At 47.6% G+C, this 22,178-nt stretch overlaps 2 protein-coding genes and 1 pseudogene across 5 annotated transcripts in view; 1 reads left to right on the plus strand and 2 right to left on the minus strand.

The window, feature by feature from the left end:
• Positions 1–11,292, minus strand: part of Emc8 (ER membrane protein complex subunit 8) — a 60,328-nt gene extending 49,036 nt beyond the window's left edge. Inside the window, exons 1-3 of one of the 3 annotated variants that reach the window (XM_038312476.1) lie at positions 10,901–11,265; positions 2,023–2,099; positions 112–181 (exon numbers count right to left, since the gene is read on the minus strand). In XM_038312476.1, the coding sequence (XP_038168404.1) occupies positions 112–181; positions 2,023–2,099; positions 10,901–11,122 (369 nt within the window). In that variant the 5' untranslated portion in view covers positions 11,123–11,265. The other 2 variants (XM_038312477.1, XM_042054221.1) reach the window with 2 other exon arrangements.
• Positions 11,293–11,373: 81 nt separating this feature from the next.
• Positions 11,374–17,490, plus strand: LOC119801810. 2 transcript variants are annotated; one of them, XM_038312478.1, is made up of 5 exons: positions 11,374–11,467; positions 12,423–12,496; positions 15,846–16,013; positions 16,436–16,567; positions 17,261–17,490. In XM_038312478.1, the coding sequence occupies exons 2-5, from the start codon at positions 12,424–12,426 to the stop codon at positions 17,395–17,397; spliced, it is 510 nt and encodes a 169-aa protein (XP_038168406.1). In that variant the 5' UTR covers positions 11,374–11,467; position 12,423; the 3' UTR covers positions 17,398–17,490. The 2 variants fall into 2 exon arrangements, with proteins under 2 accessions (XP_038168406.1, XP_038168407.1); XM_038312479.1 differs by having other exon boundaries at positions 11,413–11,497.
• Positions 13,931–14,193, minus strand: LOC119802189 (annotated as a pseudogene).
• Positions 17,491–22,178: the final 4,688 nt, after the last annotated feature.

Consider the following 22,178-nt stretch of genomic DNA (forward strand, 5'->3'; position numbering starts at 1 on the left):
GCCACCCCAGTGCTGTGCCTGCAGCAGTGCCCAGCCCACTATGGTGATGGGACACTTGAGGCCTGGAGCTGGGACAGGAGGGAAGCTTAAGCAGCAGCAGGAATGACTCACCATGATGAGTGCAGTGTCACTGAAGCCCTCAGCGATCCTGGAGGCCACCTTCTCTGCCACCTGGTTTGGGCTGTAGAGAAGGACCCATGAGCTCTACCATACATACTGTAACCGAGTCATCAAACAGGTCCCTCTGACAGTATAGTTCACCAACACCTGAACTGACAAGCAACAATGGAGCCAACTGACTGAGTGCTGGCTCAATGAGATGTCATTGCCAGAGTGGGTCTTACTCCTCCAGCAAGTCCTTGGAGAGGGGACCCCGAGGGCATCTCCTAAAAGGATGGGACTTATTCCTTCTTCTGGGACTTAATGGAGTGCTGCCTAGGGCAGGCTGATGACCGCTGGGCTGTGGACTATATGAGCTTGAGTCTCTACATGCCTGCTACTCAAGTAGGTTCAGGGCCCTGGCAACCAAATCCTCTTTTTAAACCAAGTCACTTTCAGGACTCTGAGTTATTTCACATCTTCTCTATGCTGTGAGCTTTCAATCTGATGCCATCCCAGTTTGACCAATGAATGACAAGTGTATCTCATGTTGACAAAGCTTCTCTAGCCACCCGTCTGGGTAGGTCTGAACTTTAGCTGCTGTAGCCGCTTTCCTTCAGGGTCCTCACAGGTAGACTGAAGGGCCCACCTGGCTCTGTACTGAACTAGCTGTGTGGCATCCATAGCCTTCTCCAGAGCAGCTTTTTTAACAGGCTGGACAGTTCTTGTCACCCACCCAGAGGCAGAATAAGGGCCAGAAGGCACACAGAACAAGAGGCGGCAGAAGAAACGGGACCTGAGCACAGGGCTTCTACAGGTTCTGGGTGGTCCCAGAAGGTGCTTTGATGTACTCAATTAGCCCAGCATCTAGCTGGCCATCAACTTACTTAATAAGAATCCCTGTCTGGACGTAGGCCTCCAAGGATAAGATGGGCATATTTCCTGGATACTCCTAAGCCTCATCAGTGACCGTTGTGGGGGTTTTCCAACTCACTGTTTTATTTCTAGAAGAGCCCATGGGGCCACACCATCGTCCATACTGCATAAGCACACTGGGGTCTGTTTGCTCCATCCGACCCACACAAGAAAACCCCATACTTACTGTGTGGGTATTTTCCAGCTGCCCCTGGCTTCTAGCTGGCTGCAACCAAAGGAAGCCTCTGGAGGACAGCAGAGGGCATGGAAGAGGGACGTCAGTACTGACTGATCTGGGCGTCCCTTCCCTATCAGGCTGGCTGGTGGCCATGTCTTGTGGCCAAAGGATGTTGCTTCTCTGGAAGTGGCCTTCTTTACCAGCTCTTCCTCGATGGCCATGGAGGGCTGAGGGATGGAGGCTGCTGTCACCTGTTTGGTCCCTGCACACAGCTCCTGAGTTCTATCTATGGCCCACCCTTTAGGAATAGCCCATCTATGAGTTCCTTAAGCTGCCCTGACTGAAGGTGTCCTTTGCTAGACTCTTGGGACCCAGTATGAAGCAGACTGCAGACAGTTAACTTATCCTGTTCAAGGGAGCTGAGGTGGTGGCATCTTTGGTGCAGGAACCTGGAGCCAATTAAGGCGCCAAAGACCACACTTTACCAAAGGTCCCATTCTAAAAGTTCAAATCCCAAACCACTTTACTTATGCAAGATAGCTACTTTGCCTTCCACTCCACAGCCTCTTGTTTTGGAGAGGTAACAGGCTGGTGGACACAAGCAGGGTTGGTAGCTGCTCCCCCTCTTTAAGTTCCCTCCCTGCATGACAGAGGAGCCATGGATGAATTCCCAGCTACTTATCTGGCCAGTTGCCCTCACACCTGATAAAGCAGTGAGTGGGGGCTTACACAAGCTTTGGAACTTAAGCCTGGGGGGGGGGGGTCCAAAAGCACCTCAGGGATGGCTCTGTAGCTTCCAACCCCACCATCCACAGGTGTGCAACCTGTACCTGGCATCCTTCACACGCTCATTAGCTTGATAATAGCCGGCGATCACATAGCTGTTTTCTTTGCACCATGAGTCGATCTGAGAGGAACACAAATGGGAAAAATGACCTTAGCACCAGGTCCCAGTGACAGCCCCACCACACGTGGGACAAGCCAGACTCCAAACAGCCCTCGCATTTTTCCTGATGACAATGAAATGAGCATCAGGGAAATGTGCAAGGGCAGGGCCCAGAAGCATGGTCCTCCTAGACAGGCTGTGCTGGGTTCAGCAGCTGGGGTCCTTGGCGACTGACAGCACACAGCAGTGCCGTGTGGACGGGAGAGGGAGGCATCTTGATTCATTCCCCATTTCTTTAAAGCACACAGCATCTGTGGTGCTGCTGTGCAGACCAGCTTTCAGAAGCTCAGAGAAAATGCAAAGGAGGTGTGGTCAGTAGAGCTGCACACACAGACTTCTTCTGAGGGGCTGTGGTTGCTCTTTTTCTATCTTTCTGTTCTGTTCTTCTGCCTTATTTGTCTCTCCAGCTGTTTCCTCTGAACATTCTCCTAATCCTCTTTATCCTTTTTTTCCGATGTTTTCCTTTACATCTCTCCTCTATTTCTCTGATCCCTTTTATACCTACTAATACAAAGATTTCTATGCATGAAAAGATTAGTTCATAGCCATAAGCCACATATTTTTCAAAAAGAAATTAAAATCTTTACGTAAGAAGAAATCACAGTAAGAACACAAGTTACATGTTTTTCACCCCAAAGCAACGATTCTTTTATAACCAATTAACAAAGTTTTAAGCAAGCTGAGTATAGTCCAGCCAGGTCTTTTTGTCCTGGCAGGCAGCTGCCTGCAGTCTCAGTGCAACAGATTTCTATTTTCTACTCTTGAGAAACATTCAACAATGGTCAGTCCACCATCTATTTTCCTTTACACAACAGGGTAATTTCCTTTCACAACTTCGTTTTTTGGAGGTGCACACCAGGGCCTGTGACTAATTCTGTAAGCTCCATGACCAAGGGGCTCAGGCCGAACCCTGGGTTCAGGGCCGGAATTGTTTTCTCTGATCATCAGCCTGTTTCTCCACAGGCAGAACTCACGGGTCTATAGTGCATGGAACTTCCTTGTTACTGTTTTTGTCTTCTGTAGGTCTCACGTCTAACAAAGGGTTAGCCTATATTGTCTTCTTTGTATCTTTTATTGGAGCAACTGGAGAATAACCTAAATCATTTCCCTAATCATCTTTACTGTATTGTAGATAAACTCAAAGTTCAATAAATTCATAGATCTAACTAATCATTACTGTTTTTATAAAAGGCATCTTCATTATGATCTGCGAGTAAACTGCCCAGTGAGAAGTGAGATTTTCCCAGGAAACAATCACACTGCACTAGAAACAGTGGGATCCCGTCATACAGTAACCACACCATGCCAAATACAGCAGAAACACAGCAGAAACACAGCAGCAAGGGGCATCCTGGAGACAACCCTCTGGGGCTTTGATCTCCAGGATGAACCCAGAGTAGCTTTGTTATCCTCTGAGCTGTATCTCCTTTTTTATTATTTTTTTCTTTCTTTCTAATTTTTTTGAGACAGGGTTTCTCTGCGTTGTTAACAGCCCTGGCTGTCCTGGAACTAGCTCTGCAGACCAGGTTGGCCTTGAACTCACAGAGACCTGCCTGTCTCTGCCTCCCTAGTGCTGGGATTTAAGATGAGTGCCACCACTGCCGTCATTTTAAAATTATTGTCTAACCAAAGCACATGAATATTTCTCTGGGCTAAATGGATAGCAAATCCTAAACATCTGAAGATGACTGGAAGGGAAAACAAGAGCAAGTGATTACTCCCACGAGGAGCCCCAGATCTAAGAGAGCCCCATAAGGAATTATGCTTTACAAAATTGCTGAGTTAGCAAAGTAATTGGCTACCTCTTTTGTTGAGGAAGCTTGTATTTTAAAATGACTAATAGCACTAATCTGAGAATGGAATATATCCATATTGATGGCAAATTGTGAGGTATTCCAGACACCTCACAGATGTGCCTGTATGTGGTCCAAGACATTTCTGATTATAAGACAGAGGAGTAAATTCTTAGCAACTTGGTAGTGATGCCTGTCAAAGCTTTCTACCATAAATGGGCACCTGGGGTAGGTGTGAATGCACCCACATCTCTGCAGTGTAGCACACTTAGTCTCCTGCATGTGCTTCCAACAGGGGCAGGCAGATTTTCAGAGCAGCCTGCTCTGTTATACAGTTTGTCAATCTGATTTGGCTTTCTGCAGGTCTAACGCCTGCCCCTGGCAGACTCACACAGACTAAATCTAAAACAAAAAACCCAATGCCTGACAACATGAGCTGGACATGGTGGCATGCATTTGTGGTCTTAGCACTTGGCGGCTGTGGCAGCCAGAAGCCTGCTGACAGCACAAGGTGAGTGCCTAGGACACACAACAAGACTATCTTTAATCCTAGCATTTGGGAGGAAAAAGAAGGTGGATTCTGAGTTCAAGGCCAGCCTGGTCTAGAGTGAGTTCCAGGACCGACAGAGCTACAGAGATACCCTGTCTCTAGAAAATGTGCGTTTAAAACCTGCTCTCAATGCTGGACTCTGCCCCTAGTCTCAGTTTCCATCGTGACTAAAAGCTGACATGACAGGTCTCGTCTTAGGGTCCCTCAATCACACGTGGACTAGAATATTTCCAGATTCCTGAGAATTCATGAGTTACCATATTGGGTCAAAACCAGGGCTCACTAAACCAGCTAAAAATGCTGGTCATCCACCCAAACGATTAGGATTATGTCCCCAAACATTTATAATGGCTCCACCGCACAAATCCCCACAGAATTAGTCACATGTTGCCATCTCCTCTTAAGGGAATAGGTACTGGAATTGTCCCTACCTACAAATTTTCCCAAATTTATCCCCATACAGCATCAGTGGGCCTTGTTCTAAATTTTGAGTTTGGCACCTTTACCTTAAATCAAATTTAAGTGATCCAAAGGCTGTTTCTAATAAAAGCCGATCTGCATGTCCTTCCTGCAGGTGACCCTACATTTGGTCAGCTCTCTCAGCCTTTAGGGCTAGTTCCCCTTGTTTCAGGGCCTGCTTGTTTGCCACTCATTGCTCTTGAAACAAGGCACTCAAACACAGTGGCACAGAACAATGTTAATTCATTGTTACTGTGTAGGAAGTTTCTGTCCTGCCCGGTTCTGCAGTCATTCAGTCCCAAAGAAACACACAGAAGCTTAATTATAAACTGTTTAGCCTATTAGCTCAGGCCTATTATGATGATGATGATGATGATTATTATTATTATTTTGGTTTTTTGAGACAGGGTTTCTCTGTGTAACAGTCCTGGCTGTCCTGGAGTTTACTTTGTAGACCAGGCTGGCCTTGAACTGAGATCCACCTGCCTCTGCCTCCCAAGTGCTGGGATTAAGGTGTGCACCACCACCACTCAGTTGTTCAGGCTTATTATTTAGCTCTTACAACTTAAATTAACCCATAATTCTTGTCTGTTTAGCTACATGGCTTGGTATCTTTTCTCAGTAAGGCATCTTGCTTCTTCTGCATCTGACTGATGATTGATTCTCTGCCTTTCCTTTTCCCAGAATTCTCTTAGTGTGGTCGCCCCACCTATACTTCCTTCCTGTCTACTGGCCAATCAGTGTTTTACTTATGACAAAATTGTTACAGTGTATAAGATATCCCATGGCAAGGCTGGTTCTTTCTCTGAGCTTTGGGCACCCCTTTTCTAGCCTTTTCTCTAGCCTTCTTGGGCCTATAGTCACATCCTGCTGACTGCTTGCCTTCACACATTATCCACTGACTTGTTTAATAATCCCTAGTCTTACTCTGGTCTGACACAGAGAAACAGGGACAATCTCCCCGCCCACAACTCTTTTGTACTTATTACTGGGGTACAGTGCAAATTTACTCCCAACAGCACAGCATCAGCCTTCAGCGAGCAGTCTAATCTGGCTCTTTGGCCAAAAGGTCCAGGACTCACATCTGCCTCAAACATACACGGTACCACCTTATACCTGGGCACAGACAGCACTTGACACGGGACTGATACCTGTGATAAAAGTTAACACATGCTTCAACCTGCCCTATGTCTGCTGACGACACAGGCCTATGTGAAAATCCCAGGCACCTAACCAAATCTGTAGGAGAAATAATGCTGTGACCTAGAACTTCTAGACTCTGTGGGGAGGCTTAAAGCAAACCAGGCCATAAAAGCCCCACCTCGGCTTTAGGAAATGCAGCAATTTTTTACATTGTGCACATGTCTCCACCAACACAGACCTGCACACAGCCTATCCACTAACTGAGGAACAGACCCCTGCACCACCAGAGCTCAGAGGCAGGGAAACATGTTTAACAGGGAAAGAAGGGCCAGAGAGAGGACCGAGTGGTTAGGGCACTGGCTACTCACTGGCTACTCTTGCAGAGGACTTGGGTTTAATTGCCCACACTTACAGCTGTGGCTCACAACTGTATGTAACTCCTAGGGCATTTCTGATATCCTGGCTTCCACAAGTACCACATGCACGCAGAGAGTGCACAGAGATACATGAAGGGAAACACCCATACACACAAAATAAATTTATTTTTTTTAAAGATTCACTACTTTTTATTATGTGTAGGTATGTGTACAGGAATGCAGGCACCTGTTGAGGCCAGAGGCGTCAGACTTCCTGGAACTGGAGTCATGAACTATTGTGAGCCACCTGACATAGGTGCTGGGAACTGATCTGGGTCTACTGAAGAGCAGCAAGTGCTCTCAACTATGGAGTCATCTCTCTAGCCCCTAAGTAAATAAGGCAAAATAAAAATAATGGACAGGGGCAGCTTCAAATGAGTGAGGATGGGGATAGGCTGTTGGACAGGGCTTTCAGTGTCCAGGAATACAGAAGCCTCAGACCAGAGTTAGCCCATGTGGTGGCACCCAGTCAAGTAACCTGCCCCTCCCAAGTGGGCCACGACAAAGCACAACCCTGAAGCTACCTCTGCTCATGTCCATCTTCCTGGCACGGCTGTCTGAAACTCAGGCCCCTACCATGGAGTCTGTGAGACACAAGAGGAGCAGCAAACACAGCACTGACACAGACACCATATCCTCCTCAGGCACATCTTCACTTTCACAGGGAAGGAGAAAGCAATTACGGGGTGTGACCTGCCCCCTCTGCTCAATGTCCTCTATGCTGTTCCAAGCCAGTCACATAGGAGACCTGCTGAGGGGCCAGGGTCAACCCCTTGATTCCTGTTGACTCTGCAGAGGTAGCCCCCTCTGCAAGCCTGCTAACATTCTATCTAAGCATCACCATCTATCTCAGGGACTCCATAATAACAGGAGAACAGGCAAGGCTAAGCGTCTGTCTCCCTCCTGACCTACATGACTAAACGGAGGGTAATCCAGTAAAACTCCCTGTTTGTAGCAAGAAGCAGGCTGAGTTTTCCTGAATTTCCTTCTCAGGTCAGTTGTGACTTTTCATTGAAAGAGAAGCTTGGGAGGCTAATGAGCAGGGAAGAGGGGTCATATGCTGAGGAAGAACACCCAGGGCAGATGGGACAACAGCTGTGGAGCATGGAACGGAGACGGCAGGAAGAACACTGGCCTGAAATCACACCATGGTAAGCAAGAAAGTCATCTGAGCAGAATGCACAGAGAATTGCCCAGAGCAGCAGAAATCAAGGCACGAGAAAAAGACAACAGGCTTAGAGAAACAGGGTTATGCTAATTTTCCTACCAACACTTTTATTATTATTATTTTTTTTTTGCTATTAGAGGTAATTCCTTCACTACTTACGTCAAAGGGCTGAGGATAAATAATAGGCATAAGTACTTAAACAAATGAAAAGCACCCAGAAATGCAAGGATTTTTTTAAAATGGAAAATAATAATAGAAATCCATTTAAAGGACTCTCACATTGCCCTTTGCCAGACTGCATGTTAGGAAATGGCTAGCTGAGCTTTCCCATGTTCAACAATCATTCCAGAGTGTGCTCCCCAGCAGTGGGAGCCACCAGGATGGGGGTCTCATAGACACAGCTGCATGGGTTCTGAGGCTGTTAAAACTTCCACAGCCGTATTTTAACAGTAGCAGGCTTCAAACCCAGAGAGAGACTTCTCACAGCCTTTGGTGTGCAAGGTTGCATGGTTGAAAAGTAAACACCACAAATTTAATAAACTCAATTAATGGCTGCAATGGGGGCTAGTGAGACAGTCCCAGCGTGGGTGGGGGAGAATACTCAGAGCAGGGGCGCCTGCAGGAGGAATAGTAGTGGGGACAGTTGGGGGAGGTGTTTGGGAGGGAAAAGAAGTGGGCATATGGGGATTTTGCTGCTCCCACGGGCATGGGGGCCACATCCTGGGGACAGACAGAACACCAGTCTGGGGAGGTTCTGTCAGACTCCAGGTCTTCAAGTGGAACCTGTAGCCTGCTGCAGAGGATGAGGTCTGAGACTAGAGGCTGGCAGGAGATGAAAGGATGGATTCAACAAAGAGCCCGAGGGAGGACAGTCCACGGGCCTCAGAGGCTCCACAATGTTTCAGGGACACAGCAGAGAGTAGCACTAAGAGAGAGTAGAACTAAGTAAGCAGAGCATTTGGTGCATAAAGAGTCTAAGACAGTCAAATGAACTCCTGATGCTGAAGGTTGAAAAGTGGGTTTGAGCTTGAAGTGGAGACTGAGAAAGGCAGAACCTCCCAGCCTGTAAAGGCCCCAGGGCAGGTCACAAAGCCTGGGGTGGCGGGCTGGCTTAAACGTCCTGACTATCCTAACCCCCCAGGCTTGGATGAACTGATTTTTTAAGGTGGAAAAAAAAAATCTTATTTTACATTTCTCTCTCTCTCTCTCTCTCTCTCTCTCTCTCTCTCTCTCTCTCGACATGGTCTCACTATGTAGCTGTGGCTGTTCTAAAACTTATTCTGTAGACCAGGCTGGCCTCAAAATCACAGAGATCCGCCTGCCTCTGCCTTCCGAGTGCTGGGATTAAAGGCATGAGCTATGGCTCAGCAATCTGCCTGCCTCTTGTGTGGGTATGGGCATGTGAGCGCAGTGCCTACGGAAGTCATAAGAGGGGGTCAGATCTGGGGATGGAGTTATAGATAGTCATAGGTGCCTGACCTGAGTGTTAGAAACTACCTCCTCCTTTCAAGAGCAGCAAGTGCTTCAGCCACCTCCCCAACCCCTCTATTAGCTGCTGCTTCTTCTGTATAGAGCTTGTCAGCCCACTGCAGATCCAAGTCTAACCCAGTCCCAGGTTCAACCCACTGCAAGCCACACTCAATGGAGAGCCTGAGAAACCTGCCCTACTACTGAAGGTTGCCAGGTTCACATTAAGCCACCTGCAACTTCTTTGCTAACAGAACAAGACTGACCTAGAAAATGCACAGGAATCCTCAGCGATGCTTCAGGTACCAAAAGTACACTTCTTCAGAAACTAAAACTCACGAGTTTATAAATATTATCTACATGTCTGCCCAGCCCCCCAAAATCTAAAATTTAAAAACAAAACACATGCAATAATTTTTTAAGACACTCAAAAAATTGTTGGGCATTGGTGACACACACCTTTAATCCCTGCACTTGGGAGACAAGAGGCAGGCAGATCTCTGTGAGTTCGGGGCCAGCCTGGTCTACAAAAGCTAGTTCCAGGACAGGTTCCAAAGCTAAAGAGAAAGCTTGTTTCAAAAAACCAAAACCAAACTAAAACAACAACAACAACAACAATGTAAGTTAAGAAAAGGATCAGTTAGGCACAGTGGTGCACACTTTAATCCCAGCACTTGAGACTGAGTGAGGCAGGCTGACCTCTGTATTTTGGAGGCCAGCCTGGTCTACGTAGTGTTCCAGACCAGCCAGGGCTACAAAAGTGAAGCCCTTTCCAAAAAAACAAAATGAACAGATGGCAAGGCATGCTCGTTCATATCCCAGTTCTCAGGAACTGAGCAGGAAGAGTATTGAGAGTTCACGTTTAGAAAATCTCAGGGGACTGGGATGGTCAGGAGTGGCACGTCAGCCTTGCCCGCTCTTGTTTCATCTCGGAGCTCATTCTGAGATGTACATGGAGCTGTAATGTGTGCTGCTGCTCAAGAGAGCTCCGAGAATGGAACCTCACAGTCTTTAGGAAGACAGAAGGAATGGGGGAGAAGGGCAAACCAGGGTCATGATGGCCATGCTCAGGCAGGCTAAAGTCTTTTAAGGAGGGACTACTGCTTACTTCAACTTTTGTTTATTTACCTTTTTGAGGCAGAGTTGTTATGGGTCTGGGGTCATTCATGAATACATTTTAATAAGATGTTTTTGATTCAGATACTGGCACGAGGACTGACTCACACTGGCATCAGGTCTGCACCAAGACGCAGCACCTAGCCATTATCAGCCCAGGGCTTATAAAGGCAAAAATCACAAAGCTATAATTTTGGGGCAATCTTTTGAGCAGAGAAAGCCAAGTTTGATTACAAAAGCAGGAATAGTCTTATGACCTACTATCTTGCTAGAAGAGCAAATTCTTCAAGATCAATCGATTTTAAAAATAGTCTTCACCGTCTGGGGGTGAGTGGGGGGAATAACAGGGTATAGCCATGCTAGGGGTTTACATGCTTGAGGCTTTTTTCTTGCTTTTTGGTCTCTCAAGCTTAGTTTAAACTTTAAATGCAGTGTTAACTACGTAGACCAGGTTGACCTCGAACTCACGGAGCTCCACCCACCTTCACGTCCCGAGCGCTGATTTGAAGAATGCACACCACACTCGGTTTCTTGGTAATTTTACAAAACCTTGAGAGCACGTTAACCTGTTTACCCAGGAGGAGACGCTTCTCGAAAGAAGGGCACCTGACTTCGCCCAGCCCAGAATCCCGCGTTGAACCCGAGCTTACCAGGGTGAGCGCCACCTCCAGCATGGGCGCCAGGGCCAGCGTGCCGTGGAAAAGCGGGATGCAGTCCACGAAGAGAGTGTGGCTGCCCGAGCCCGGCGGATGCTCCTTGCGCGGCCTCTGCCTCTCGGCCACCAAAAGCCCGTTGACCGCGCAGTGCGGGTACTTGGCGCCGTGTAGCACCATCTTGCAGTAGGCCTGGGTAGTCAGCTTCACGCCCGGCATGCTGAGTCGGGGTGCTCACGTCGCCAGAGAGGCCCCCAAGGTACAAAACACCGACCCTGCTGCACCCGGAGATAAACTCACGCCTCCAACTGGCAATCTCCCACCTCGACCCGCCCGCCGGAAAGCGTATTTGCGAGCGCCTGCCGGAAAGCCGCGTGGCCCGCGCGGCTTTTCGCGACAGTTGCGGCGCCACGCCCCCGGCCCGACGCGTATGGGCGGGGCTTCCTCGATCCCGCGGTGCTCCGCGGCACCATCTTGCTCTTCCGGTGCTGGCCCTGCTCTTCCGGTCGCGAGCTGCCGGGGTGTAGAGGGCGGTCGAGGCGGTCGCTAGGGCAGCGGTGGCAGGTGACAGCGGGTGTCGGCCTTTGACAGCGGGTGAGGGCGGCGTGGCCGGGGGCCGACGAGTTGGAGCCTCGGGGCGGCAGCGGTGACGCTGAGGCGCCCGCGGAACCAGTACTTGAGCCGCTCAGTGACCTTGGCGCGCCCGCTTCCCGGGCGGGTCTGTTGTCCTGGGTCCCCGCTGGCTAGTTCGGCTAGGGCCTGGCCCGCTTCTGGCGCTCCCGCTCCGCCAGGCCTGAGGCGCGGCGAGCCGAGCCCTGACGTCACGCTACGGTTTCTGCCGCCCCGGGCGTCCGTTCCCGGGGAACGTGTCTCCGAGAGGCTGTGCAGAAGTGAGGCCTGCAGCTCCGGTCGCTGGGTCGGGCGACAGGGTCATCGAGATCGCCTGTGGGCCGCAGGGACGGGAAGCGGGCCAGGACCTGGAAGGCCTCCTCCGCTTGCCCTTCGTAGTCTCTGCGCGAGTCGTTTTTAAGTAAAACCCAATCGCGGGCGGTGTTTACACCGCCAGCGCGAGGAACAGCTCGTGGCTGCACCGTGTGCTCTGTCGAGTTCTCGCTATTTTAGTCATTTTGTCTAATTGTTTCTTAAGAAGCCGAGTTTCTGACTCATTGGCCAAAGCCGTATATTACAGCCCTTGGTTTGATAGCGGGGTGCTCTGTAAATGCGGACTAAGAAAACCCAACTCATCCTGCGCCACTTCGTGCATCCGCATCAGTTATAAAAACGGATCCCGGGCGCGTGCTGCTGGCCTGTAATGCTAGCTCTTATGAGGTAGAGGAGGATAGGGTGCAAGCCACAGGCCAGCAGCCTGTGCCTTAAAAGTCTGATGAAGTCATAGCAACAAAAAATCATTTTACGTTGGAAGAATGTGTTGCATGTAGCTAGTAAGTGCTCTATGCCAAGAAGACACACTAAAAGGTGTTTTCTTTCATTGTTAAAAGTGTACGTTTTTGTCTTTCAGAATGTTGGCTGCAAGGGCACTTAGCCTAATTGGCAAGAGAGCCATTTCCACCTCGGTGTGTGTTCGAGCACATGGTAAGTAAAGTGAGACTTTTCTGTCTGTCTGTCTGTCTGTTTTGTTTTGGTATTCAAGACAGGATTTCTATGTTAGCCCTGGCTGTGCTGGAACTCACTCTGTAGAACAGGCTGGCCTCAAACTCAGAGATTTGCCTGCCACTGCCTCTGCCTCCCAAGTGCTGGGATTCAAGGCGTGTACCACCATGCCTAGCTAAGAACTTTTACTTCCAAATAGACCAACTTAATGTCATTTTGCTCCTATGTCTAAGACACTGTGGTAGGGTTTTATTTTTTGTTGTTTATTATCATTTTATTGTTTTAATTGAGCTATATATTTTTCTCTGCTCCCCTCTCTTTTTCTCCTCTCCCCTTTTACCCTCTCCCAAGCCCCCCATGCTTCCAATTGAGATCTCGTCTTTTTCTACTTCCCTTGTACATTAGATCCATGTATGTCTGTCTTAGGGTCCGCATTATTGTCTAGGTTCTCTGGAATTGTGAATTGTGGCTATTTTTTCTTTGCTTTATGTCTAAAAGTGTGGTGGGGTTTTAAACAAAGATGCCCTTCTTTTCCTCTTTCCCTCCTTCCCTGTCTTGTAGCTCTGACTGGCCTTGACCTCACGGGGTTCTTTGCCTTCTGAATGCTGGGGTTAAAGATGCATTACCATACATGTAAAGTTCTGTCCCTTCTAGAGAGCGTCTCCATATCTGACTTGAATTCTTTTCCCACTCTAAATTTCTTCAGTCCCCTTCTGTTGCCGTCACAGAAGCAATGGAAGCAAAGGTGGGCTTGGGTCTGAGCTGTTTGGATTTCATTGCAATCATGGACTAGCTCTGAAGTCTAAGCATCTGCCGTCTCACCTGAAATGTACAGACTCACAAGGTTTTAGTTCCGAGCCTGGCTCAGCACCATTTTAGCTTTGCGTTTACGAAGCATACTCTTTGTACTGGTGTTAGGTACTGAGAAGATAATGTGAGAGGTGGACCTTCCCCAAGGAGCTCGCAGTTGTGGAGTGGGCTGGTGAGATGAAGGCAGTGGTAGACAGTGAGAGTCGCAGAGGCTCACTGTTTAGTCTGGCACCGTGGACGCAGGCTGAGCATTAGTGAAAGGTGTTTGGAAAAGGAAAACCCTTCCTTTATTAACCCACATAGGAGTCCTCCATGGATAGCATATGCTTACAGTACCAGGGTGTAGTGGAACTCCACTGGGGCACTGCTGTCAGTTGAGGTCTTCATAGTGTAACTGTGAGAATAAGAAGGGAGCTGAGACGAACAGATCTCACAAGCGGGACAAAACTCATCTTGGTTGAGAACAGAAGTGACCTTAGTGAATTCAAAATCTTTGCTTCTGTCTCCCTTTTAATATTTTTTTAATTTCCTCTGAAAGATTCAGCTTTTAGGGCGTGAAGGGCTTCTGGGAACTCCTGATGTCCAAGGGTAAGACCTGGCATGTGCCTAGGCAGGGAGGAGGGTTTCCACAACCTGGGTCTGCTTGGAAGTAAGACTGTCAGCTCCACCTCACCCAAAGCCTTTAGGCTCAAACATGGCTGAGTAGCAAGGTTGCTTGCAGTAGGGCTTGTCTTTCATGCTCAGCATAGACCCCAGAGGTCAGCATCTTACCATATTTGTCACGCTTCAGGTGGGGGTGATGCCAGTCTTTACCTAGTGAGGTCATTCAGCAAATATACCTCTTTGTCCCGCTTGGAACACTTGGGCATGGTGGTACCTGGCCCTGCACAAGTGGCTGCATCTAGGAGGAAGAAGGCTGTGGGATCGGGACCCTCTGTCCCTTTTAAGAGAGTGGTTGGCTTGTGAGCCTTTGGTTTTCTCTGATCCAAGGATAAGCACGAAACTCTGAAGTGTACCTAGAAAATACGTTAATCACTCTTGGTCTAGAATACGCCATTTTATGGCTAGTGTATTCTGAGACCATGAGAGTTTATGGCAGCCTAATAGCTGAGCTATAATTCACACAATACATTGATTCGCTTAAATTGCACGTTTCTCATTGTTTTTAGTATAGTCGCTGGTGTGTGCTATTACCACCATGGTTGGTTCTAGAACATTCTCATTCTAATTTACATCTACTTTGATAGCCTGTAATCCAAGTATTTTATGCTTGGAGAAATAGGGCTTGAGTAGGATGTGTTGAACTTGGTGGGTGTGTTCAGTAGCCGCCTTTCTTTTTCTGAGTATCTCCCCTGTGCTTTGAGACGGTGTTTCCCTATGTAGTTCAGGCAGGTCTCGAACTTGCACTTCTTCTGCCTCAGCCTGTCAAGAGCTTATATTATAGACATGTGCGATCATGCCCAGCTTTACGGGATGCTAAGAGTTAAAATGGGAAAGTAATTCTGGCTGTTTTGGTTCAGATTCTTTTGGGATGAGGTTAAACAGAACAGAGCCTCACTGGTCTTTTGTGCACCAAATAAACACCTGGAAGGATCATAGCCTTGCTTAAGGCTTAGTGATGTTTACCAACATGATCTAGGAGGTTTAGACATGGGGCTGAGCTTATGGGGAACAAAGTATTTCAGCAAGGCTTTGTCCCTAAGACAGGTTGGGCAGAGTTAGAGCTTTTAGTAGCAGGAAACCATGGGGGGGGGGCACAATCCAACTGGTTTCCTGTAGCCTGAGTTTTGTCCTGGTGTGTCCTGTGGGATGCACAGGTGCTTGCTCACGTGATGTAGTGGAGCAGCAAGAAAGAGCTTCCACTCAGCTCTGGCTCTTTCCACTGCTCAGTTTGGGCTGACTTGACTTGTTGAGTATTAAGTGAGCATAGATTGGAAGGAAAGCAGAGCTGAACTGACCTGGATCTGCTTATTGAGCACATCATTCTTCCCTTGGAGTTTCCAGGGCTACCTCCTCTGGCAAGTTCAGGATCCTACCACATGTGCATTCCTAGCATGTGACTCCATGTGTTAGGTCTTGCTTGTTTCTCACTTACAGAATGTAAGCCCATGGTTAGGTAGGAGTGCTCGGTTGTTTCCTGACAATCCCATATGTATAGAGCCAGCCTCCTTAGTGAACAGTAGGTAACTGGTAAGTCGTTAATAAACAAATGAGTAGGTGACTCTGTCATTGCTACCTTTTGTATGAGGTCTCTGAGTGGCCTCTGGAGTCTCAGTGGGCTGTCACTATACCCTGCAGCAACTGCCTTTCCCTTTTTGCATTTCATGTTCTGTACATGAGTTCCTGCAGTTGGGACTTCATTTATAGTCCAGTTGCCTGTCCAGCCCTGATCCCACCTCTGGTGACTATAAACCTGAGGGTTTGGTTAGGTCAAGTGCTTCCATTTAACCATTGACCTGCCATCGCCTTTCTGCCTGGACTCTACCCACATGGGTTTTCAGATTCATCCAATGTGTTTTAGGGAGTGTTGTGAAGAGTGAAGACTATGCTCTCCCTAGTTATGTTGATCGGCGTGACTACCCTTTGCCTGATGTGGCACATGTCAAGCAGCTGTCTGCCAGCCAGAAGGCCCTGAAGGAGAAGGAGAAGGCAGACTGGAGCAGCCTGTCCAGGGATGAGAAAGTCCAATGTGAGTATTAGTGTGTGCCCGAAAACTCAGTAGCAACAAGTTTAGGTGTATGTGTGTGTGTGACTGCTTGTGCTAGACCAGATATCCCTGCTGAGTTTCTGGGTATCCATATTGATGCTGCTGGCTTAGCCCTGGTGAGGAGCAGGCCATGGAGATTATGGCTTCTTGTATACAGGCTTTGCCAAAAGATCGACTAAATACTCTCCATGTGGTGTGAAAGCATGGAAGAGCCAAGCTGACCTCATATCCAGAGGTCTTTGCATGCTGTCAGCTCTGCAGTTTCTCCTGTATGTGCTGGTGTGTGAAGGCAGATTTGTGCACATTTGTGTGTCCTGGCCTAGCCTGTGCTCACTCTAGGATGGGTTTCAGGACAGGAGCTGAGTTCTCTGCAAGTTTTTTACCCTGCTTATGTTTCTGTTCAGTGTACCGAATCCAGTTTAATGAGAGCTTCGCTGAGATGAACAGGAGCACCAACGAGTGGAAAACAGTTGTGGGCCTGGCTATGTTCTTTATTGGGTTCACTGCGCTTGTTCTGATTTGGGAGAAGCACTATGGTAAGTGGAGAGGGAGAAGGAATGGCCCAGGACAGCTTTAGCTCTTGGTGCTTCGAGGCCTGAATTCACATGGCCTCCAGGCCCAGGTTGGATAGAGAAACCATAGTCATGGGAACAGTTATAAGCTAGAGCTTGTCTTTTGTATGGCCAGCCATTCTTGCGGCAGGGCAAGGTAGGTTTGCTTTTACAGCATGCCATGTTCAGTAGCACTGGACCTGCTTAATAAGTCTCAGAGGACTTCGTAGTGTTAGGAGCTAGGAGGAGCCCATTTGCTACGTGGCTGGCTGTACCTGAGTATCTGGAGTGTTAAGGCCATACTGTTTGGACATTATGGCTTGCCTGCTCTCTAACATGCATTCTCTCTAGGTCAGGTCATGTTGCATTCTGAGCAGGCCCACCCCTAGTAAGTGTGGCTGCAGATTAGTAACAGATGCCAGCCCTCTGAGGGGCACCCCCTGGCTGTGTGCTGAGCCAGCCTGCAGAGTCTGCCACAGGCAGCAAGAAGGAAGATGCCCAACTAAATGCATAATGACTTCTGTGCTGACCTTTCACAACCAGAATGGTTCTGAGATAGGAATTCTCAGTGCCCTGGATTAAAGCCTGTGTGTGAGCAGGTTGAGTGGCAGGTGGCTTGGCTTGGGCTGTTTCCTCCCAGCAGGGCATCCTTCCTCACATAGTCATTTTGCACTGCAGTGTACGGCCCCATCCCTCATACATTTGATCGTGACTGGGTGGCCATGCAGACCAAGCGGATGCTGGACATGAAGGCCAACCCCATTCAGGGCTTCTCTGCCAAGTGGGACTACGACAAGAACGAATGGAAGAAGTGAGACCTCGCTGCTTGCCAGCCCCCTCCCCTCACTCGGCATGCTGGAAGCCGCTGTGTCCAAAGGTCCATGCTAATAAATGACCAGTTTACGTGACGCCTGTGTGATTTATTCTTTGATAATTACTAAATGAAAGTATCTGAATTAAGATGCTAGGTTTCTCATAGTGGAGGTAAAGAGGGTTTTTAAGTTTTTTTGCTAGCTGCATTACTATGTATGAAGTGTGTGTTGCCAGGATGCACGTGCAGAGGACAGAACAGTTTTGGTGTTGGTATTATCCCTTCATTTTGATATAGTTCTGGGGATCAGGTTCAGGTCACCAGGCTTGCACGGCTTGTGCTTCTACCCCCTGTGATGGGTAAATGTTCTGAGTAGGGGTCTCGAGGGAAAGTATATAAAAATTCAAATTGCTGGGCGGTGGTGGCTCATACCTTTAACCCCAGCACTTGGGAGGCAGAGGCAGGTGGATCTCTGTGAGGCTATCCTGATCTACAGGGCTAGTTCTAGGACAACCAAGGCTACACAAACCCTGTCTTGAAAACAAAACAAAAATGAAACTTGTGTGACTCCTCTGTTTTCTGGGAGATTTGAGTTGTGACATTCATGGTTGAATCCTGTTGTAGCATACAGAAGTTGCCATGAACTACTCCTGGGGCTTTTCCATCTCAAAATTATCACCATTGAAGGGAGGTAACCACTGGGCTGTGCAGAGCAGGCCGGGTTCTAACAGCTGGTCAGGCATGGTGGCATGTTCTGCCATCCAGCACTCGAGCAGAGGCAGGGTGATAACCAGACAGAACCAAATGTAACAGAAGTGGGGTGTGACCCAGTTGAGTGATGACTACCTTGCCAGCCTCTACTATAAGATTGCAACAGAGCTGGAGCTTGGCGATCAGTGACTTCATGAGCAATCTCCTGGCCCATGGCAAGCACCTAGGAGACACCTGTTACCTTGTCCCATGTAAGCACCAGAGACCCTGTCCAGAATGGAAGAGATCCTCAAAGAGTGGCCTGCAATTGGGTGGTTGCGTCCCTGGGGCCTCCTGCCTGGGTTGGTGGCAGGAGCAGCAAGAGGTAGGCCTAGAGAAGCCTAGCAATGACAGAGACAGGTATTGACCTAAGGAGTCTGAGCAGAGGGGCCTGGGTTTTCTGGACAGCATGCAGTGAGCTAACCCAGAGCCAGCTGTAGTTTCTCATGCTGCTCTAGAAAACAGCCCTGTTTTTATTTGGCTCTGATTTTCAGCACTGTTTCAGTTTGGATTTTCTTCAGCCATTCTGGCCATTGTTGAAGTGTGTTCTCATACCTTAGGTTGACATCCTTACTTCAATTGTCTCTGTCTTTTGTTTTCTGAGAGCATATCCATGTCTTTCCTTGTCTGGACACACAGTCATTGTTTTAGATTCTTTAGTTCGCCCAGGTTGTTTTCACTGGGACCTTATTGCGGGGTTAGTGGTTTGTAGAGGAGGCGGGGATTGGTTTTTCACTGAAACTGAAGCACCTGATCCTTGTTTTTCGGTTGCATTTTTCTTTTGCATTTTTTTTTATTGTTTAAATTTAGGTCCCAGTGGTGTTTGTAGTTTTCAGTGGAGGGCTAAGTCATAGGGTGGAGGTGGCTCTTTCTCTGGAGCTTGCTGCTGTAGGGACCAGCTCTCAGCAGCTCAGGAATAAAGGGGAGCCTCAGAGTCGGTGAGCTAATCACTTAATTGACTTTTCAATGGAGGAGTAAAACTCAGTTCTCTGGGGCTGGTGAAAAAGAAACACACACACCCTTCAGCGTGTCAGGATCTGATGAACGGCAAGCCTTTAGCGGGTCAGAGAAACTGATGAGGAGATGCAAAGCAGGTGAACTACTGGACAGACAGACACAAGAGGACTTTCCTGAGGGCTAAAGCTTAGTTCTTCATTCTGTTCTTTCTGTTGCTTGCTCTACTCCATTCTTTCTCTGTTGTGTTCTGCTACCCTGATGTCCCTTGTCTTTAGTTTGTTCTTACAGTTTATTTACCCCAGCAAAATCTTTGAAGCAATATTAAAGTCACAGTGTTGGCACAGCCATATCTGATGGGAACAGCAGAAGTCATAAAGCCAGCACAGCTGTTTGACAAAGGTCCAGCAAAGCTGAGCCACATGGTGGCCGCCGTGCCACCTTTGGTTTTCAGCTCACCTGTTGCATACTTGGGAGACTTAATATTTGTACTATTTGGGAATACTGGATTGATGGAAAATTTCTTGTGAATCATTTATGCCTTCTCCCAGGAATACTATTTCTAAGCTTCCCCAGGAGTGTCCTGAGCATACTATTCCCCTGCTTTAGGGAGTTAACCTTATCTACTTGAAGTCATCCTTACACCGTGGAGGTTGTGACACACGTAAAGAAGCCACAGGTCTATGAAGCTGTGAGACATTTTTGAAACATCTGTCCCTGTACTTATTCAGGAACAAGATAATCAAAGTAAACTTAAAAAGGTCAACAAGATTTGGTGGGCTAGAGGAGCTGACCATGGTTCAGATTGCAAGCCTCTTCCACTAAACACCCAGGCAATTATGTGGCACAAGCAGCAACAAAGTTAGACTAGCTGGTTACCTCTGTCCTACACAGAGACTTACACTGATGGGCAAAGAGTTATGTAGAAAGATGTTAAAGTATTCTACAAAGATGTAAATATTGTGTTACACCAGAATTTGAATAATAACTGCAGCAGCTTTGGCCTGAGGCTATTTCTGACCATTAATACACTGTTTGGGACATGGAAGTATGCCCAGAGGGCATGAAGATTGTTTTTTGATCTAATGTTCTTGTAGCCACAAAAACAACTAACCAGAGAACAGCTTGTCATATACCTATAGGTTCTTAAAAATTGGGTTATGGGGTTAATGAATAAAAATGGGTATGAAAGATAACTATCACTGATGTCAAAATGATGAGCGGAAAATTACTGGAAATAACTCTGTTCTGTCATATCTTATTAATGATGACTGAAAAATGAACAAAAGGAAGTGAAACACATGTCCAAAGACAAAAATGGTATGATCTATTATTTGGAACAACACGACTATGTCCCTGCTTACTAAATGTATAAATAAAGAAGCACTCTGGCTGCCAGTCAGCCAGGCTGCAAGAGTCTCTGGTTCAATCCTTCCCCCCACCCCCAACTCCTTACATCCCCTGCTGGGACCTGTCCACAGTTGAGGATGGCTTCCGCTACAATGTAGTTACATTGTTTTTTAAGTGAATGATTACAATGAATACAATTGAAAAACAGCATGTTACAATGAATACAATTGAAAAACAGCATGTTTCCCATCTCCCTTCCATGGTTAAACATTTTGGGTATTATAGGTGGAAAACAAATTATCCCCAACAACCCACATATGTTCATGACCAAGCAACTTGTTATTGATTAACAGAGTGTAAGCAAGTAAGGTATTTTCTTCAGCTGGTTCTTCTAATGGCAGGCTGCAGTTTGTGGTTACAAAGAAAGGATCAGTAATTTTATTATTCATCTCAAAAGATAATTATCTCAAAATGTAATCTTTAAAAAAACCTTGAAAGAGCACAAATCTGAACTTTTATATATGGAAAACAGTCATCTCTAAATCCTCAGGGTGCATACCCACTCAGCAGTTTTTATTAAATCCTACCAGGACGCTGAGTTTGCTGCATGTTACTGTGTGGGCTGCACGCTACTGGCCTGATGGTGGGCATTTGGCTATGCACCTGGTCTGTTGTGACTGCAGGGTCTCAGCATTCCTGTGCATCCCGTGTGGCATCTCTGTGAGGGAGGCCAGCTGCAGTGGGGCTGCTGCTCACATTGCACCTTCACACTTACTCTTTGCTTCCTAACTGGGTGCACTTTATATGGCTAACAGCATTAGAGAGAGGGTCACTGCGAGCACAGGCAGTTGGGGAGTTACCTCAGACCTGAGGCTTTCAGAGGCCTGGGGTCGGGGGGTCCTGGATCCCATACCATGTCATAAAGTGCTCTCCAAAAGCCTAAAAAGGAGGGTCACGACAAGAAGTGCGAATGTTCCCCTTTGGTCAATACCAGGCCTTGAATCTGGGGTCTCACACAAGGCAAGTATTGGGCCACTGAGTTATAGCTCTAGGCTTTGTGTTTGTTGTTAAAAACTAAGCAAAACTTGGAACTGGAGAGATGGAACAGAGGTTAGGATCCTGCTGCTCTTCCAGAGGACCCAAGTTTGCCTGCAACTTTAGCTCCAGGGGATCTGATGCTCTCTTCTGGCCTCTACAGGCAGTTATGCTCCCATACCCATGCCTCCTATAAACACATAATTTAAAAAGAAACCTTTAGAGGTGGGGTGTGGTGGTATCTGCCTTTAATCCCAGGACTCAGAGAGAGGCAGGAGGATCTCTAGGGGCCTAAGGCCAGACTATTGTTTTTCATAGTTCCGGGACACCAGGACTACATCCTATCGAAACAAAAAAAACTGGGCTGGGGGGTGGTGACGCATGCCTTTAATCCCAGCACTTGGGAGTAAATTTGAAGCCAGCCTGGTTTAGAAAGAGACAGCCAAGGCACAGAGAAACCTTGTCTTGGAAAAACAACAAACGAATAAAAAAAAAAAAAACCCTAAAAAACAAAACCAAAGAAAGTTAAAATTCCTTGTTTTTTTGTGTATTTTGTATGTGTGAGGTGGGTGCATATGTGCTATGGTGAGTGTGTAGCAGTCAGAAGATCACTTGTGGGTATCTGGGTATCCGTTCTACCCAGATACCTACACAGATATCTCTGTGGTCCTAAAGCCCACAGGGGTCAAACTCAGG

Source organism: Arvicola amphibius, chromosome 15 (genome assembly GCF_903992535.2).
Source record: "Arvicola amphibius chromosome 15, mArvAmp1.2, whole genome shotgun sequence".
NCBI classification, from domain to species: Eukaryota; Metazoa; Chordata; class Mammalia; order Rodentia; family Cricetidae; genus Arvicola; species Arvicola amphibius.